At 39.0% G+C, this 20515-nt stretch overlaps 1 protein-coding gene across 1 annotated transcript in view; it reads right to left on the bottom strand.

Annotated features, from left to right (window-relative positions):
* The window catches only part of RYR2 (ryanodine receptor 2 (cardiac)), an 826801-nt gene that overhangs the window by 269292 nt on the left and 536994 nt on the right, over positions 1–20515 (bottom strand). The window contains exons 30-34 of the mRNA XM_010860117.1: positions 8145–8353; positions 7149–7501; positions 5403–5517; positions 2984–3144; positions 519–678 (exon numbers count right to left, since the gene is read on the bottom strand). Of these exons, the coding sequence (XP_010858419.1) occupies positions 519–678; positions 2984–3144; positions 5403–5517; positions 7149–7501; positions 8145–8353 (998 nt within the window). The remainder of the gene's footprint in view (positions 1–518; positions 679–2983; positions 3145–5402; positions 5518–7148; positions 7502–8144; positions 8354–20515) is intronic.

Genomic DNA, 20515 nt, shown 5'->3' with positions numbered 1-20515 from the left:
TAAACAAGCAAATAAATTTCATAATATTAATAAAGGAAGAAACACAAAGAAAATATACTTTCTTCATAACTCTTAAAGGACACTTTTACAGAAAAAGACTTTTCCTTCCTCTCATATGGATATTCTCTTTCAATAATTGTTTGGAGTATTTCATTTCAGGACTGTGTGAACATTTTTTGGAGAAATATACTGCTCACTCTGAAGGACTTGTGGCACGGTTATTATTCAAAGAGAAGTAAAAATACAGAATCAAATCATTTGTGTCTTCTGTCTTTCTAATTTCTAATTTGTTTTTTTTTAATCTTTTTGGCCACACCACATGGCATGTGGGAACCTAGTTTCCCAACCAGAGATCAATCCTGTGCCCCTGTATTGGCATCATGGAGTCTCAACCACTGGACCACCATGAAGACCCTGCAACTTCTAATTTACTTTTTGGTATTGCAAAATGTGTTTTCCTCTCTAACGAGGACAAAGGTTTCTTCTGTGGAGGCACAAGGTCATCCCTGACCACACACCTGATAATAGGTGCTCAGTTCCTTGCCGTTGGCCGTGAAGGTGAGCAGCCCACTAGCAGCATCCACCACGCAGCCAATCTCCAGGCCGTTGTTGTTCCGTCCTTGCCCCGGGCTCAGGCTCTCACCCGCACACACCATGTAGCAATTGCTGCGTTTGATGCTGAATTGCAAAAAGACATATTTATCTTTGTACAAGCAAAGACAGTGTGGAAAGCATGGATGTCTGGCAGACTAAACCTAAGTTATGCTGTGCAAGCAACAAGCTCATGCTGAAATGGGACAGGTGCACAATGGGCCCGATTCTATGATTCTGAGCAAAATTCCACTGACTTAGTGGACATTCTGAGTCAGGTCTTCCAGTCTCTCAATTCACACCTAATGAAGACAGGTCAACTGGCAGGAACCAAGGTTAAGAACTGACCTGCACCTTCCCTCCAAAAACTCAAACCAAACTGGACCTTTTTCTGAGGTTCAAAAAAGTTCAAATATATAATAATCATCCAAATTGGTAATTTTCATTCTCATAGTTTTTATTTTAAACCACTTGTTCTGAGATGCTGCTGCTGCTGCTGCTAAGTTGCTTCAGTCGTGTCCAACTCTGTGCAACCCCATAGACAGCAGCCCACCAGGCTCCCCCATCCCTGGGATTCTCCAGGCAAGAACACTGGAGTGGGTTGCCATTTCCTTCTCCAATGCATGAAAGTGAAAAGTGAAAGTGAAGTCACTCAGTCGCACCAGACTCTTAGCGACCCCATGGACTGTAGCCCACCAGGCTCCTCCATCCATGGTATTTTCCAGGCAAGAGTACTGGAGTGGGGTGCCATCGCCTTCTCCTGTTCTGAGATGAGAAGCAGCCATTTCCAGACACTATAGAGTCCTAGGCCAATTCTACATGAGCCGTCAATGACTCAACAAATGTAAACTTTGGCTAAAATTAAGCCCCTGGATAATTCCTGGTGATCTGTTATGAGAGACAGACTTAAGCTGGGATGTGCACCAGATCCATGATGTTAACAATAAACCCCACCTGAGTTTCAAGCTCACCACAACCTTTATCAGAGATGGTAGCAAACTTAAATTCTTTGAGTTTTACTTTGTTTTCTTTCTCTGCCACTACACAGCACATGTGTGAATGAGGCTAGAAGAAAGGCCAAACGCAGACAAGCAGTAAGAAAAGAGTAAACAGGCCGAGATAAAGTCAGTTTCTGAATAATCAAAAGTTGGCTGTGTTTCTATGCCCTTTTTACATAAGTTTCAACAACCTTCCTTAGCCTGTATTTCCTACACCAAAATCATCAGTCACATAACAGGGGGCCCCAACCGCTGGGATCTAATGCCTGGTGATCTGAGGCAGATCTGATACAATAATAATAGAAACAAAATGCACAAGTAAACATAATGTGTTTGAATCATTCCCAAACCATCCCCTACCCCTAGCCCGTGGTAAAATTATCTTCCATGAAACTGGTCTTTAGTGCCAAAAAGGACCACTGATGTTATCACATCCCTATTCTGAGTTATCTCCTTTCATTGTCCCCATCTATGAAAATCAATATACATCCATCAGAATATGCCTGGAAACAGGTAGTTTGGGCCCCCCTACTGATGTACAATACTCTTCATTGGAGGATTTTTTGCTAAGTCCACTGTCTTCAGTGCTAAGTTCACTGTGGTTCAAGTGTTACAACCTGAAGGCAGGAGAGGGAGCTTCCGGTCACCAAAAATAATGACACAGGTAGAAAAGTAATATTCTAGGGGAAGAGAGGCTCTTCCTTTGAGAGCCATCACAGCAGATCAGAGAGGATGCATAGGCACAAAGGGCAGAGGCAACCGGCCAGGTCTTCTCTTGTCTTATTCTGCAAGGAAGATAGCCTTCTTCACTTTTTTGAAGGTTTGGTTTGAGTTTCGTTTGTTTTACAAATGAGAAAGGATGGCGCAGAAAGTGTAACTGACTTACCCAAAGCCACACAGCAAGTCAATGGCAAAGCTGAGGAAAGAATCCACTGCTCCTCAGTTGGAGTTCAAATGCGTCCATCTGGTCTAATCCACTAGCCCACACTGTCTTCACAGTTTTCTCCCCACCACCTAACCAGTTCCCAAGATACAGACCAGACTACAGGCTAAATGCCTCACATTCACCTGTCTCTTAAATCCTGGAACGAAGGCTAAGTAATGACAACCTAAGTTGTTAGTCATGTCCAATGCCACCTGAAGGAACATATGGTTAGTACCCCCAAAAGATGCAATGCTCTTACTTTATATGAGTTTGCACTTGTAATATACTCAGATTCCACACTGGCTTGTTTGAATAATAAAAAGGATACTGACGTTAATGGTTTGGTTATATTGTTCCTATAAATAGAATATTATTTTATGTATAAAAATCCAAGCGAAAACGATGCCTAGGTTTATCAACATTTTTATTAGATATCATTTATGTAACAAAAAATGGAGGAAAAACCAACCTTTCGTGCACCTTTCCTTTTTCATCTCCCAGAGTCACGGTCACTGTACGAACTCTGTCCAAGTCAAAGCCTGTATCATACTGATGGAAATCGGATGTGATCCAGCCCACCCAGACATTGGCAGGTTCTTGTCCAGGAAAGATTCTCACTGAGTAATAGTACTGTCGAGATAGCAACACCAAGTATTGGCAAAGCAAAAAGAAATAAAACTTTGACTTTCAATGTCTTTAACTTGCCTAAGAAGACATGTCTTTATTTAAAATCATTGGACCTATTTACAGCAACATCAGTGCAACTAAAGATTATCATACTCAGTGAAATAAGTCAGAAAGAAAAAGAAAAATACTTTATGATATCACTTATACATGGAATCTAAAATAGGACACAAATGAGCCTATCCATGAAACAAAAACAGAAACTCAGACATAGAGAACAGACCGGTGCTTACCACGGGGGAGAGGGTCGGGAGAGGGATGGGCTAGGAGGCTGAGGTTAACAGACAGAAGCTTTTATACATAGAATGCATAAAAAACAAGGTCCTACTGTATAGCACAGGAACTTATATTATCTTATAATAACCTATAATGGAAAGGCATCTGAAAAATACAATATATATATGTATAACTGAATCACTTTACTGTACATCTGAAATTAATACAACATTGTAAATCAACTATACTTCAACAAAAAATAAAATAATAGTATATTCAATTAGGCTATAACAACAGCAACAAAACTCAAAGCTTAAAGCAGTAAAAAGAAATGTAACTTCGCCTAATTTAAACAATATAGGCACAAAGGACTGAGGTGGCAAAATAAGAAAAGTCTTGAAACAGAGACCCGAAATTATTTCAGAAATAATGGGAAAAAGAGAAAAGACTATCTTGAGCAAAGATGATCTGAACCTTTTTATCAAAAATACTTTCAAGTATGAATGTATGGTGATGTGTATGTATGTGTGTGTGTGTGTGTGTGTATATATATCTATATAGATCTATATATAGATATATATTATGTTTACATAATAAAATCATCAGTCCATTAGGCAGGTAAGCTTTGAATTCTTCAAGCTTATTCAAGAACACTAATCTACTCTAGAGTTTTCATACCTGTTTTAGACTTGTTTCATATTGTTTTATACCCTAAATATGCTTTGCTTTAGCTATCACTAACATAAGATGCTTAAAATCACCCCTTAAAATCACTTTGAAATAGTTCAGATCTAATATGTGAAAGTCAAGTTCAAACACGGGGAACTTTACAAGGGACACAGCTACGTATTTTTTTCCATTTGGAATTTTATGAGGAGTCTTTTAAAATTTTTAAATCGCAGACAGCACAACTTGATGTCTAACAAAGTATGATAAATGGTCATGTAGATACATCACTGAGATGAAGGAAACTACAGAGATGAAGGTGCTTGGGAAACTTAGGTGGCAAATTAAAATGTTGCCAAGAAAGAGGATAGCAAAACCAGGACTGAGGGTGCCCTTAGGTGCTATTTTTCCTCAAGTAGCTTGCATAATACAGGGCATCCATTCCCATCATTCAGGCAAATAGAAAGGGAAAAGGTGGAAATGGTGGAAGATTTTATTTTCTTGGGCTCCAAAATCACTGCGGACAGGGACTGCAGCCATGAAATTAAAAGATGCTTGCTCCTTGGAAGGAAAGCTTTGACCAACTTAGCATATTAAAAAGCAGAGACATCACTTTGCTAACAGAGTTCTGTATAGTCAAGGTTATGGTTTTTCCAGTAGTCATGTACAGATGTGAGAGCTGGACCATAAGTTCAATTATGACTGAACTTTGGCGGAGCATCAAAGAACTGATGCCTTCGAATTGCGGTGTTGGCGAAGACTGAGTGTCCCTTGGACTGCAAGGAGATCAAACCAGTCAATCATAAAGGTAATCAACTCTGAATATTCATTGGAAGGATGGTGGTGAAGCTGAAGCTCCAATAATTTGGCCACCTGATGTGAAGAGCCGCCTCAGTGGAAAAGACCATGATGCTGGGAGAGATTGAAGGTAAAAGGAGAAGAGGGTGGATGAGATGGTTAGAAAGTATCCCCAACACAATGGAGATGAGTCTGAGCAAACTCGGGGTGATAGTGAAGGATGGGGAAACCTGGTGTGCTTCAGTCCATGGGGTCACAAAGAGTCGGACAGAACTTAGTGACTGAACAACAACAACAATCACCTCAGAAAATACAGGTCTTTCAACTTTTTGGTCCCTAAAATATAAGTGAATAATTATTTTAAAAATACACTTGTAAAATAGTGGGCTACCCTGGTGGCTCAGATGGTAAAGAATCAGCCTACAATGCAGGAGACCAGAGTTTGATCTGAATCAAAGTGAACTGTTTGAAATGCAAAGCATGATCACACACAGAAATAAATGACAAAAGTGGGAACCTCATACCGTGGACGTTTGCATCAAGTAATCATAGTCATCCCTCTCATCTGCAAGGACATCTTCAGTGAGTCGTGCAGAATGGCTGGTGCTATAATCTGGCTTTGTTCTTCGAAGCAAAAACCTGAAATATATTAGAGGGTTAGGAATAAGCAACTTTAAAGTCTTTTGCCTATCTCAAACATAAACATATAATGAACTTAGTAGACTGGTTGTCAAACAGTATGATTAACCCCCAAGAGGGTATCGGACAATATCTGGAGATATTTGGGGTTGTAACAACTGGTGGAGTGTGCCACTGGCATCTGGTCATGGAGGCCAGGGACACTGCTAACCACCTATCAATGCAAAAGTCAGGCTCTTACAATAAATAATTATATGACCCAGAGCACTGGCAATAGTGCTGAGGCAGAGAAATTTGCATTTATTGTAAGAAAGGATGCTAAAACAATTTGCCTTCTTCTCCATTAAAAAATACTATTAAAAATAAAATACTAAAAATGCTATTTAGAATATAAAGATAGAATACTTCAACCAATGCTGTAAATGGAAACATCTTAAAAATTAACTCTAGGGAGCAAGTACTTACAAATCATATATCTAAAGATAGCTTAGTATCTAGAATATATAAAGAACTCCTACAAATCAGTAACAAAAAAGCAAATCACCCAATCAAAGAAAAAAAAAATGGCCAAGAAGTTGAATAGACATTTCTCTAAACATGATATACAAATGACCAAGAAGCATATAAAAAGATGTTCAACATCACTAATCATCAGGGACATGGAAATGAAATCCACAATGAGATATCACTTCACACGGTTTAGAATGGCTACTAGCAAAAAACCCAGAAAGTAACAATGGTTGACAAGGATATGGAGAAATTGAGACCCTTGTGCAGTGGTGACGGAATTGTAAAATGGTACAACTATTATGGAGTACAATAATTTTTTTTCTCAAGAATTTAAATACAGAACCACTAGGCATCCCACTTTTGAGTATATATCCAAAAGAACTGAAAGTAGGGTCATGAAAAGCTATTTGCACATCCATGTTCATAACAGCATGAATCACAATAGCCAAGAGGTGGGATCACTCTAAATGGCCATCAGTGGATGAATGCATTAAAAAATGTGGTGTATATACACACGCTGGAATATTGTTCAGCCTTAACAAGGAAGTGAAGTCTGACATATGCTGCAACACAGATGACCCTTGAGGACAATATGCTACATAAGTCAGTCACAGAAAGACAAATACTGTCTGACTTCATTTACATGAAGTATCTAAAGCAGTCAAGTTCATAGAAACAAAAAGCGGAGGTGAGCAGGGGTTGGCACAGGTTGGAAAGGGAATGCTGTTACATGGGGGTACAGTTTCCGTTTTGCAAACTAAAAATGTTCCAGAGATCTGTTTCGCAACTATGTGAATACACTTAGCACTACTGAACTGTACACTTAAAAATGGTTATGATGGCAAATTTTAGTTTTGCCACAGTAGAAAAAAACTCATAGGAAAAGTAACTCTTGAGATAGATTGTGAGTGCTAACAAATCAGAGGGCAAACAGGCTGCTTTATTCTTCTGTGGAATCCCTGGTACATAAAGAAGGAAGAAGAGGTGGAAAAAATTGACTTTGGACATCCCTTACCCTCTACTGCCCTCTCCTGTGACCCCACAGAATCACTACATATTTAAAATCATTAAAAAATTAAAATTACAAAAGCTTTAAAAATCATTTTGCATATATCAATGACCTCTGTTTCAGACGAGAGGGTTTTTCCTGAGCATAATCCTTGTGGTTATTAAACTCTGGTTTTGTAGCTTCTTTGTCTCTATCTCCTCGATCTGGCACCAGATGGCCGTGAGCTGTCTTCATGAGAACCTCAAAGTCTGAATCCACATCATAATCCTCCAGATCATTCTTGGGCCCAAAGAGCCCGGTGCCAGGGATCCCTCCAGCTGCAGTCTTGGAGAAGACCTCTGCACACTCGATGGGCATGCTCAGACGATAAAACATGATATCCGTGCTGCTGTTCTGAGAGCCAAAGGACTTCTGAGTGACTTTTAAACACGGGGAACTGTCTATGGTGCCATCTATTCTGGTCACCTAGCAAATGAAGAAGCAATCATTCAGATGCTCAGCACTGTTGACTTCCTGATTCCAAAACCCCTTTAAAAGTGCATCACACCTTTAAAACTCCAGACATGGCCTACTCATGGCATAATTTTATAAATGAGATCATTAAACATAGGGATGGCTGTGTAAGGATATGCTCACAGTTCTGCTTCTAACTCAGAAGACAATCTGGGAAATTCACGTTACAACTGTATATACTCAGATTGAGCCTGCCATTGCCGATACATGTATATATATTTAAAAAAGAATTGCATACAGTTGACCCTGAACAATGAAGGTTTGAACTGCTTGGATCCACTAAGATGTGGATATTTTCAAGGGGAAACACTACCAAGGGTACTACATAATCCACGGTTGGTTGAATCCGCAGAAGCAGAGGACCAACTATAAATTAAATGCAAATTAACCACAAAGTTATTCCAGGCTCAACCACAGTTAATCAGTCTAATCAGCCTCTCACACAGTACCTAAAATCAGAGGGTAATTCTATCCTTAGATTCGCCTATAATGGAACATTAGAACCATTATTTTAAGTAAATGACAGTAATTGTCTAAGTAGGAACTCCCACTCCTGGTTTTGGCTGATGGTCCAAGTTTTAAAGAAAAAGCAAACCTCAATATGTTCATGGTTTGATGGAACTTGGAGAAATTGAGGAAGCCTCTTGCTCAGCCACATGGTAATATCCCTATTTGTGTTAACGGCAAATGGTTCATAGCCCTCTTGTAAGCCACAGATGGTAAAATATTTCAAGGTGCTGACATCCTTTCCAAAGTTCAGCCTGCCCACTTGAGCCACTCCCAGGCTACACACAGGTATGAATCCTGGGAAGAAAAAAATACACATCAAAAATTTTAGGATCATTCATATAAAATCCTTTCAGTATGGAATTACCAAAAGTATCACTCCAGAACTCTTACCTTTGTGACAGCTGTCACCCCAAGGCAAAAACAACAAACCACAGACACTTTTTTTTTTTTTTCTTTTAATTGGACGCTAATTACTTTATAATATTGTGGTGGGTTTTGCCATACATTTCACATGAATCAGCCATGGGTGTACATGTGTTCCCTATCCTGATTCTCCTCCCACCTCCCTCCCCATCCCATCCCTCAAGGGTCATCGCAGTGAACCAGTCCTGAGCGCCCTGTCTCATGCATCGAACCTGGACTGGTGATCTAGTTCATATATGATAAAATACATGTTTCAATGCTATTCTCTCAAATCATCCCAGCCTCACCTTCTCCCACAGAGTCCAAAAGTCTGTTCTTTACATCTGTGTCTCTTTTGCTGTCTCGCATATAGGGTCTTCAATGTAAGGATCAGAAGACCAGTATTTGCCCTTGGCATTGTATTTCAGTAAATGTGGGCTCTCGGTAAGTGCCTTCTTTCACCTTAAACTTCTTCTGTAAAATGAGATAATGGCTAAGCATCCCCCAAGTCCTCCAGGGATCTCAGTGAGCAAAGTCCCCACCCCACAATCTCCTAGTTCCAAGGTGCAGGTGACTCTTTGCACGGGGAATGTGAGAAAGAAGAGCCAAATTGTGCTACAGAGCCTGAAATGTGTAAACACAAAACACAACTAAGCTATACATTTCTTTACATGTAATGCAAAGAAAAAAGAAAGAACGTTGGAGACAACATTTTCAAAGGTTTTCATTCACTGATAGCTGCTTTTGATCCTTGAAGAGAATTTTGTCTGTTTTCTTTCCTAGAGTTTCCTAGATCTAAGCATCAAAAATATACTTATAAATAAAAATTTTGAAGTAGTTGCTAAAATCCTGCTGAAACTCATCTGTCCCATTCCCTTCAATATCACTGTCAGTATAGCTTAAGAAGGGTAATGCATAATTAACATAAATAAGATATGAAATCAAAAAGTAAGTTAAAAGTTAACAAGAAACTAAATCAAAAGCAACAGCAATGAGAAATGAAGAAACAAACATTTTAATGTGTGGCAGGGTTAATCTTTCCACTATTAAATAAAGAAGGGAAACCCCATTAATTATGTTAATTTTTTAAATTCTTTGGAATTAACTGCCTGGTAAGGGGCTGAGATGATGTATTTCAGCAGATGCAGCATTTATGTACTCTCAAAAACCTCAGATATGCAGATGACACCACCCTTATGGCAGAAAGCGAAGAAGAACTAAAGAGCCTCTTCATGAAAGTGAAAGAGGACAGTGAAAAAGTTGGCTTAAAGATCAACATTCAGAAAACGAAGATCATGGCATCCGGTCCCAACACTTCATGGCAAATATATGGGGAAACAGTGGCTGACTTTATTTTGGGGGGGGCTCCGAAATCACTGCAGATGGTGACTGCAGCCATGAAATTAAAAGACGCTTACTCCTTGGAAGGAAAGTTATGACCAACCTAGACAGCATATTAAAAAGCAAAGACATTACTTTGCCAACAAAGGTCCGTCTAGTCAAGGCTATGGTTTTTCCAGCGGTCATGTATGGATGTGAGAGTTGGACTATAAAGAAAGCTAAGCACCAAAGAATTGATGCTTTTTTTTTTTTAATAGATTTTCTGATTTTGTTTTGTTTTGTTGATATTGTATTTTTTAATTTAATTTTATTTTTTAACTTTACAATATTGTATTAGTTTTGAACTGTGGTGTTGGAGAAGACTCTTGAAAATCCCTTGGACTGCAAGGAAATCCAACCAGTTCATCCTAAAGGAGATCAGTCCTGGGTGTTCATTGGAAGGACTGGTGTTGAAGCTGAAACTCCAATACACTGGCCATCTGATGCAAAGAACTGACCCATTGGAAAAGACCCTGATGCTGGGAAAGATTGAGGGCAGGAGGAGAAGGGGACGACAGAGAATGAGATGGTTGGTTGGCATCACCGACTCAATGCACATGGGTTTGGGTGGACTCTGACAGTTGGTGATGCACAGGGAGGCCTGGCGTACTGCAGTCCATGGGGTCGCAGAGTCAGACACGACTCAGAGACTAAACTGAACTGAATTTCTTTCTGCTATACTTTACATGAAATTTCAAACAGCCAGCACAATAAACAAGGTCAGTATTGGGATGCAGACTACAAATGAGACGCTCTAACTTGTAGATCAAAGAAGCAGAGGATCCTATGAACAAAATACCAAATTTCTACCATTATGATGTCCACTCCTTTCCTTGTTGAAATTAGCGGCAGTGAAAGCATTGTATTGGGCTTCCCACGTTGCTTAGTAGTAAAGAATCTTCCTGCCAATGCAGGAGATGTAAGTTTGATCCCTGGGTCAGAAAGATCCCCTGGAGGAGGAAATGGCAACCCATTCCAGTATTCTTGTCTGGAGAATCCCACGGACTGAGGAGCCTGGCAGGCTACAGTCCAAAGGGTCACAAAGAGTTGGACATGACTGAGCAAGCCCAAAAGCAATGTATAACTCCAAACAGCACAAGACAATAGAAATAACATCTGATAATTCATAAGGATTTCACCCAGTGTGTATCATCAGTGTATACTTAAATAAACGGTAGTATCCTGCTACCAACCAGGAAGCATGAACACATCCAGCTGGGTTCAAGGAAGTGTGAATGATGAGCTTCTAGTTAAAATTAAAAAAGCCACAGCTGTGTCTGTAGTTGTGCCAGTTCTTGATGACGTAGTCAAGGAAATAAGCGTCCCCAGAGGAATCAAAAAAAACAGAATAAATACAATAGATCTGAGAGAGTTTAAACTACATGGGCACAAACTGGCAAACCTAACTAGGGGATATCAGGATAGAAATATCTCCTCTGATGCTAAACATTTCTTTCTTTCTAATCACTTTATGTGTAGATGGAGTTACTACCCTAAAAGTGAAGTTATTGAATACCTAAAAATATCTGTATAGATATCGGGTATTTATATATTAATATCTGAACTTTTCTGTATGTCTGATATGTATGTAAACATTTGCATGTCTGATGTTTTCATCTAAAAAATCAAGTACTTATTGCTGTGTCCAAAGATTTATTTCCTAGACTGTTAACTATGACTATATTTAGAATCCTAGAATATTGTTTGGACAATAAGTATGTTTTTTCTTTTCCAAGGTATACTACTTAACTTTTGAAAATCTGTTTTACAAAGGTTCATTAATATTTAGGAAATAGTCATAGTAAATATTACTTCAATAAAGAAAGAGGCAACCCATGGATTACTTTTAAAGATGCAAAAACACAAGAAGGTTTTTTTAATCAAAAATGTTTCAGAATTTTGGAAGTTTTAATACTTTTTTCTCTTTTTATGTCTCTCAATTTCATAATTTTTAAATGAATATATATTTTATTATGAAAAGAAGTGATAGTGTGTGTAAAAATATTCATTTAAGAAAATGGGATACAGAAATGTGGAAGAATGATGGGGATGTAAGATGGTTCAAATACATGTTCTTCAAGTTACTGAAGTTCAAATTCTCAATGCTAGTGAGTTTGCACTGAGCTCAGTACCAGAAATCCTGCTGACAAAATTATACTAGTACAAGAGTGATCAAGTGTAATTTAGTAATTTGCATTACTAACTGTACCCAATATTCTGTAATAACCTATATGGGAGAAGAATCTGAAAAAGAATGAATATATGTATAACTGAATCATTTTGCTGTATACCTGAAACTATCACAATGTGTAAATCAACTATACTCCAGTAACTTTTTTAAAAAAAGACACTTTCAACTATTCATTTCTTTATCCAAGTTTTTTGAGCAGCTACTGTGTGCCAGAAACCAGAAATGTTAAGTGACTAACACAGACCCAGCTAAAAGGTTCTCACAGTCTAATATGATGGGGAGACAAGTGAAGGAGTGAAGCCAAGATAGCCCACTGACCCACTGAGAAAGAGGGAGTGACAAGAGACCAGGAAGAGTAGAGAGATGAAGTCAGGAAGAGTTTGCAGAAGACCTACCATCTAGTAGAGGGCAAACAGGCAGTACTAGGAAGTGACTAAACACAGAGTTTGGAATCCAATGGGCCTGGATTCAAGTTTCAGCTCTACTGCTTCTTGGCAAGTTACTTAAACTCTCCAAGCTCTAATCTTTGCTTCTGTAATATCTATGCAATACGGTTATGGCTTTAAAAACAAGATCCTGTATGTGTAGTACTTGACGTGTATGTTCATTAAACTAATTTTAAATGGGAAAAAAAAGGTAAAAGAAACTAAATAGCCATAATAAGAGCATGGTTAATTATGATACACACACAAGATTAAATAGGTACAGTCACTAAAAATCATGTTTAGGACTCACAAAAATAAAACTGTAGAGGGAAATAAAACTAACCTGGCAACACTGTAAAACGGGTTATTCCAGGTGAGGCATATACAAGTGTTCACTGCACTATTTTTGCACTTCTCGAAAAGGCTGACATTTCTTAAAATACAAAATTAGTAAAAATATCAAAAGTTATGCTTAAAATGTTTTTATGCCTTAGGGCAATATTTATCAAATTAAGGTGGCAAAAGAAAATTATTTTTACACCTCTAACTTTTAAATGGGAGAAAACACATTAAAAATCAAATTTCTCTCTGGGTAGTAGAAACATGATTTTAACCATTTTTATTATAATCCTTTATATTTTACAAATGTTCAAAAATGTATTAATCTTTTGAAAGATAAATGAAATTAATTTTTCATCAGCTTATAGCAGTAGGGTTTTTTTGTTTTGTTTTGTTTTGCTTTAGCATTTTGGTCTCCTTTAGGGGAATATACTTGTGAAAGTACATCCACAAGTAGAAATTATGCTATTTCTTTCTCTTTTTAATTTAAATGAGGTAGAACCTAATAAAAATTAAATTGTATTCTGACCTCTGAAGATGCAGCTTCAGTAGCAACTATGACGATCCCCTGGAGAAGGAAATGACAACCCACCCCAGTATTCATGCCTGGGAAATCTCACAGATGAAGGAGCCTGGCAGCTACAATCCATGGGGTCGCAAAGAGTCAGATACGACTTAGCAACTACACAGCACAGCATGATAATAAAACAGTGGTTATTTCTAAAAACTATGTGTTTAAAACGAGCATCTTACAGCAGGAATGACTAGATGATAATAGTATCAGAGCAAACAGAGAGTGGAGAAGAACTCCAGGAACTTTTCAGTTGCCAGGCCTTGGTCACTTCCATGTGGCCAGTGTCCTGCAAACAAATGCTTACCACACAGGGCTCCCTAACAGCAGCTAATTCCCTGAGTGTTTATCTAACGCTTCATCTCAGTGACCATTAACAATCATTCATTGAGACAAGAATCATTATTATCTTTTCCCAGCGACTGAATTCCAATCTCAGTTTAAATCACAGCTAAGTGGTCAGAAAAGAACCCCAGCTGTGCCAGATCTCAGAGTCCATGCCACCTCATGCGAAGAGTTGACTCATTGGAAAAGACCCTGATGCTGGGAGGGATTGGGGGCAGGAGGAGAAGGGGACGACAGAGGATGAGATGGTAGGATGGCATCACTGACTCGATGGACGTGAGTCTGAGTGAACTCCGGGAGTTGGTGATGGACAAGGAGGCCTGGCGTGCTGCGATTCATGGGGTCGCAAAGAGTCGGACACGACTGAGTGACTGATCTGATCTGATAAATTCCCAAAGAGTAGAGATTTTCGGTTTCACGGATCATACAGTCTCTGTCAAAATTACTCAAGCCTGAGTTGCAGTGCAACTACGAATAGTCTGTGAACAAAGGGGCATGGGTGTGTTTAAATAAAACTTTACTCACAAAAACTGGAGGCAGGGTGGATGTGGCCCTCAGGCCTTAGTCTGCCAACTCCTGCTCTAAGTTTTCAACATTCAAACACTGTATCCAGTCCCTCCATTTGGCAAATACGTAATGTATACTGACCACATGCCAACCACTGTTCTATGCATTGGAGATATAGTTGTGAACAGGACAAAAAGGAGCCCCTGCCTTACCAAATCTTACCTTTATGTAGAGAAGGCAGATAATAAGTAAATAAAGAGTTATCAATATACATAACGTCAGGAAGTCATAAAAGTTGTCAAGACTGATGTTTTACCATAAATAACAGAAGTTGATAAATGACCTCACTCTTAATAATTGTCCACAGTAAAACATGACGGTTGAAGTTCAATTCTTTAATAATGTGAGGTGAGCTGAACTCAAAAATATTCCAACCCAATGAAACAGATTTCCACAAATTCACGCACACACCTCCCTCAGCACAGGTAAAATATCAGTCCTGCCTTTCTGTCCCCTGTGTTCTCCCTCTTCTATTCCAGTTACCTTAACTGACATCCTGCAAATAACAAAGTCTGATGTATCTAAAGGAAGTTTTCTTTCTGGCAGTGGGTCTTAAATTAGTACACATGAGTCCAGTTGGTTACTTGGGCCTGTGCCAAACCCGCCCTAACTATTTGTAAATCTGTTAAAACAGTAGCTACAACTTATGGCTAAATTGCTTCCTCCACCAGAAGACAGATGGCTTCAGCAAATTTTAACTTTCTCCCTCGATGAGCCACCTCACTCCTGAGCAGAGGGGTATGCTGGGAGCATGCAAGTCCAGCAAAGAAACTGGCAGTCACAAGGGTGTGGGGGCGGGATGTGGGTGTAAAATCTGTGGTGGGAGCCAGAATTAAAAGAATATAAAGTAGATCACAAGCCTACCAGCTTTTCCTAAGAATACACAATTTCAGATTTTGGAATTTCTGAAGTTCAGGTAGAAATCCACATTTATAACCTAAACTAAACAGACAAAAGCAGATAAAAATGGCTAATATTATACTAATGTGTAGATCCGAATTATTTGATCAGAACGAAAGGCAACATTTACTAATGGTCTACTATGTGCCCGATTATATATAGCACCTTTCCATCTATTATTAAATATTAACCCCATTTTTCAAGGTGAGGAAACAACTAAGATGTTAAATTATTCTGTCTAAGGTCCTATAGTTAGTTAAATGGAATGCTAAAATTTGACTCAAGAATGCTGATAGGGAATGTAAAACAAAAATTATTTGCCTTAGATTTCTGAGATCTTTAGAACTTTGAAAGAGGTATGAAAAGACCATTTTGAATTAGTGTTTGTTTTTTTTTAAGGAAATGAAAACAGAAGGCTATATGCCCAAGACCATTTAGCAAGTATTATTTTTCAGAACTGGATCTAGAAGCCAGGACCTCAGACATGATATTTGTTGCCTCTATTCCGTTTTGGCTTTGAAAATGATATAAGAAATCATGCTACGTGAGGTCTTAGGGAATTTCCCATGATGCAAATGCATCTTTAGTGCAGGACATCGTAACACCAATGCTGGCACAACAGGGACATTCCCATACCTTCTTCCTGGCTCTTGATTCAGTAGGATTTTTATTTTTGACTTTGAAAGCCATCACAGGGCTTCCCTGGTGGCTCAGTGGTAACAAATCCACCTGCCAATGCAGGAGACACCAGTTTGATCCCTGATCTGGGGAGATCTCACAGGGCGCAGAAATACTTAGTCTGTGTGCTACAACTGTTGAGCCTGTGTTCTAGAGCCTGGGAGTCCCAACTACGGAGCCCACATGCCCTAACTACTGAAGCCCATGCACCCTAAAGCCTGTGCTCTGCAGCAAAAGAAGCCACCACAATGAAGCCCGCACACTGCAAGGAAAGAGTAGGCCCTGATTGCCACAACTGGAGAAAAGCCTGCATAGGAACAAAGACACAGCATTGCCAAAAATAAATAAATAGTAAAATTATATACCAAAAGTTCAGGGTTTTTTGTACCATCTTACAGAAAAATTGCAATGAACTTAAAAAAATAAATAAAACCATCCCATTCTCTCCATCAGTTAAAATCCAGAAAAAAAGAATGTTTAATATACACAAGGTCTGACATCCTTTATCCTGACTCCTTGACCTTTTCTGTATAATTTAAACCCTAAATCTTGCTGTTTGGCTTTACTGTATTTACAAATAATAAGCTTCTGGTGTTGTACATCTATATAATTCCTTCTAGTACCTCCAAGTTATATTAAAAATATGCAAAACTTCCAATTTTCACAGAGGTAATTATGTATACAAGTTATTTTATTAATCATCCACCAACTTTATTCATTCTCAAAATGCTCTGTAAGGTAGAAATTTCCTCTGTTTATCAATATTTAAAATTTAACTGTCAACTAACTGGTCAGCTTAGGTTAAATAGTTTGATTTTCACTGAATTAATCAATCATTTCACAATGAATTTCCCCAAATGACATGCTATTTAGATTATATACACACAAGCTCAAAATACATACTAAATAATAATCTGAAAATTTACTGTAAAGATTAAAAATCTTACATTTAAAAAACTTTATTTTTTGGCCACAAGGCATATGGATCTTCCCTGACCAGGGATTGAACTCATGTCCCCTGTGTTGGAAGTGCAGAGTCTTAACCACTGGACCACCAGGGAAGTCCCAGAATCTCCTCAGTTCTTAAAAGTATTCCATGTAATGTACAACATATTTTAAGAGTTATTCCTGGAAAAATCCAGAGTTTCTAGGATAGTGTTCCTTTTTGATTCTAGACAAAACTATGAGACTGTTTATGCTAGTTTCCAACATCTTCATATTCTTTAGAGTTTGTCCATCACTTTATAACTAAACGTCCTTATCTACACTCAAAATATCTAGTGTCCCAATCCATTATCTCAGCTGTTTGGATTGCCTCACTGCAGTGACTCATAGTCCTAATTTCTTCGTTCTTTCAACAAGCACTTATTTTTAAGAGGAAAGTAAAAAAAAAAAAAAAAAAGTGAAAGTTGCTCAGTCGTGTCCCATTCTTTGTGGCCCCATGGATATACAGTCCATGGAATTCTCCAGGCCAGAATACTAGAGTGGGTAGCCATTCCCTTCTCCAAGGGATCTTCCCAACCCAGGGGTTGAACCCAGGTCTCCCACACTGCAGGCAGATTCTTTACCAGCTGAGCCACCAGGGAAGCCCAAGAATACTGGAGTGGGTAGCCTATCCTTTCTCTAGGGGATATCTGAGACCCAGGAATCGAACCAGGGTCTCTTGCACTGCAGGTGGGTTCTTTAGTGGTGAGCTACAAGGGAAGCCCTATTTTCAAGTGGGGAGATTCCCAAAAATGTTACTTTCCTGGGTCTGTTGTGAACCTGGGTCCCAGTTCTGTATCAAGAACAGGCTGTACAGGTTGGTACCAGCTACAGAAAGGACACATGTTATGATGGAGTCAGAAAGGCAGTAGGTATTTGGGACAGGACAGACCCAACCTTAATTCACACCATGTTGATAGCTACACTGGATGAGTCATACATACCCCCCAAACAGTTTGTACTTCAAATGAGAGTAAAATAATATTGTAAGATAGACTGCTAACTTTCTCTACTCTTTTTCTTTCTTTTTTTAAGGCAACATAATAAAATCAATAATGGAAAGCTATTCCTCCCTTTTCCTTTAGCGGTCCTTTCTGCCTAAAGCTATGCAGCTATTTTAATTATTAAAAATATTCTTTCTGTTTTCTCCCGAGGAAAGGAATCCCATGCAGTCTCAGCACCAGGAATTGAATTTTGCTCACTGTCCTTTCAAGTTTTAGATACAGAATCAAAAGTACCCTTTCTGGATTCGATTATAATCATTACAGGTATAAAACCTGAGGGCCCAGAGGTGATTAACAGAAGAGCTGACAGGCTTGAAAAAGCTCCAGTGTAATGAGACACTTACACAAGATACGTACTCACAGCCTGCTTTGTAAAATGCAGGGAATCTCTAAACAAGATAACTATTCTTTTACCATCTGGCAAGATGTTAAATAATTCTCTTCCTTGCTTTAAATTAAGGATATGATTAACTCTTCAAACTACTGGTAACATGAAGCTCTTAACATTAAGTGTAAATTAAGAATGGTACTAGGGATGTAAGTATAGAGGGGGGTCATGTATTCATTTCCTAGAATTGCCACAAAAAAATACCACAGACACTTTCTTTACTCATTCATCTATCCACAGGCATTTAGGTTGCTTGCAATTGCATCACAATACCACAACCTAAACTGCATTTGCTGCTAAGTCACTTCAGTCGTGTCCGACTCTGTGTGACCCCAGAGACGGCAGCCCACCAGGCTCCCCCGTCCCTGGGACTCTCCAGGCAAGAACACTGGAGGGGGTTGCCATTTCCTTCTCCAGTGCATGAAAGTGAAAAGTGAAAGTGAAGTCGCTCAGTCGTGTCTGACCCTCAGCGACCCCATGGACTGCAGCCTTCCAGGCTCCTCCATCCATGGGATTTTCCAGGCAAGAGTATTGGAGTGGAGTGCCACTGCCTTCTCCAAAACTGCATTTAGGTTTGGCTATTGTGAGTAATCCTGCAGTGAATATGGGAGTGCAGGGATCTCTTTGAGACCCTAATTTCTATTCCTTCTGGTCTATATCCCAAACTGGGATTGCTAGATCACATGGTATTATATTTAAAATTTTTTGAGGAACCTCCATACTGTTTTCCATAGCAGCTGCACCAATTCTCATTCTCACGAATAGTGTACCAGGGACTCCTTTTTCCCATACTCTCACCAACATTTGTTATTTTTAGGGTTTTTTTTAACATATTTTTGCAGGTGTAAGGTGATATCTCATTCTGGTTTTGATTTGCAATCCCTGGTGATTAGTAACATAGAGTACCTCTTCCTATTTATTCAGTTTCTTTGCTTATTCTTAAAATGGGTTATTTGGTTTTTGTTGGTTTAGGGTTTTACTAATGAGCTGCATCACCAGATGGTCAACATCGAAATCAGATTGATTATATTCTTTGCAGCCAAAGATGGAGAAGCTCTATACAGTCAGCAAAAACAAGACCAGGAGCTGACTGTGGCTCAGATCATGAACTCCTTATTGCCAAATGCAGACTTAAATTGAAGAAAGTAGGGAAAACCACTAGACCATTCAGGTATGACCTAAATCAAATCCCTTATGATTATATACTGGAAGTGAGAAATAGATTTAAGGGCCTAGATCTGATAGATAGAGCACCTGATGAACTATGGACTGAGGTTCATGACACTGTACAAGAGACAGGGATCAAGACCACCCCCAAGGAAAAGACATGCAAAAAAAGCAAAATGGCTGTCTGGAGAGGCCTTACAAATAGCTGTGAAAAGAATAGAAGCGAAAAGCAAAGGAGAAAAGGAAAGATAGATGCATCTGAATGCAGAGTTCCAAAGAACAGCAAGAAGAGATAAGAAAGCCTTCCTCAGAGATCAATGCAAAGAAATAGAGGAAAACAACAGAATGGGAAACACTAGAGATCTCTTCAAGAAAATCAGATACCAAGGGAACATTTCATGCAAAGATGGGCTCGATAAAGGACAGAAATGGTATGGACCTAACAGAAGCAGAAGATATTAAGAAGAGATGGCAAGAATACACAGAAGAACTGTACAAAAAAGATCTTCACAACCCAGATAATCACGATGGTGTGATCACTCATCTAGAGCCAGACATCCTGGAATGTGAAGTCAAGTGGGCCTTAGAAAGAATCACTATGAACAAAGCTAGTGGAGGTGATGGAATTCCAGTTGAGCTATTTCAAATCCTGAAAGATGATGCTGTTAAAGTGCTGCACTCAATATGCCAGCAAATTTGGAAAACTCAGCAGTGGCCACAGGACTGGAAAAGGTCAGTTTTTATTCCAATCCCAAAGAAAGGCAATGCCAAAGAATGCTCAAACTACCATACAATTGCACTCATCTCACACACTAGTAAAGTAATGTTCAAAATTCTCCAAGCCAGGCTTCAGCAATACATGAACTGTGAACTTCCAGTTGTTCAAGCTGGTTTTAGAAAAGGTAGAGGAACCAGAGACCAAATTGGCAACATCTGCTGGATCATGGAAAAAGCGAGAGAGTTCCATAAAAACATCTATTTCTGCTTTATTGACTATGCCAAAGCCTTTGACTGTGTGGATCACAATAAACTGTGGAAAATTCTGAAAGAGATGGGAATACCAGACCACCTGATCTGCCTCTTGAGAATTCTGTATGCAGGTCAGGAAGCAACAG

The sequence above is a fragment of the Bison bison genome, unplaced genomic scaffold (genome assembly GCF_000754665.1).
Source record: "Bison bison bison isolate TAMUID 2011002044 unplaced genomic scaffold, Bison_UMD1.0 scf7180017864462, whole genome shotgun sequence".
Taxonomy (NCBI): domain Eukaryota; kingdom Metazoa; phylum Chordata; class Mammalia; order Artiodactyla; family Bovidae; genus Bison; species Bison bison.
The sequence above is the reverse complement of the archived record's forward strand: the minus strand, read 5'-3'. Positions and strand labels throughout refer to the sequence as shown.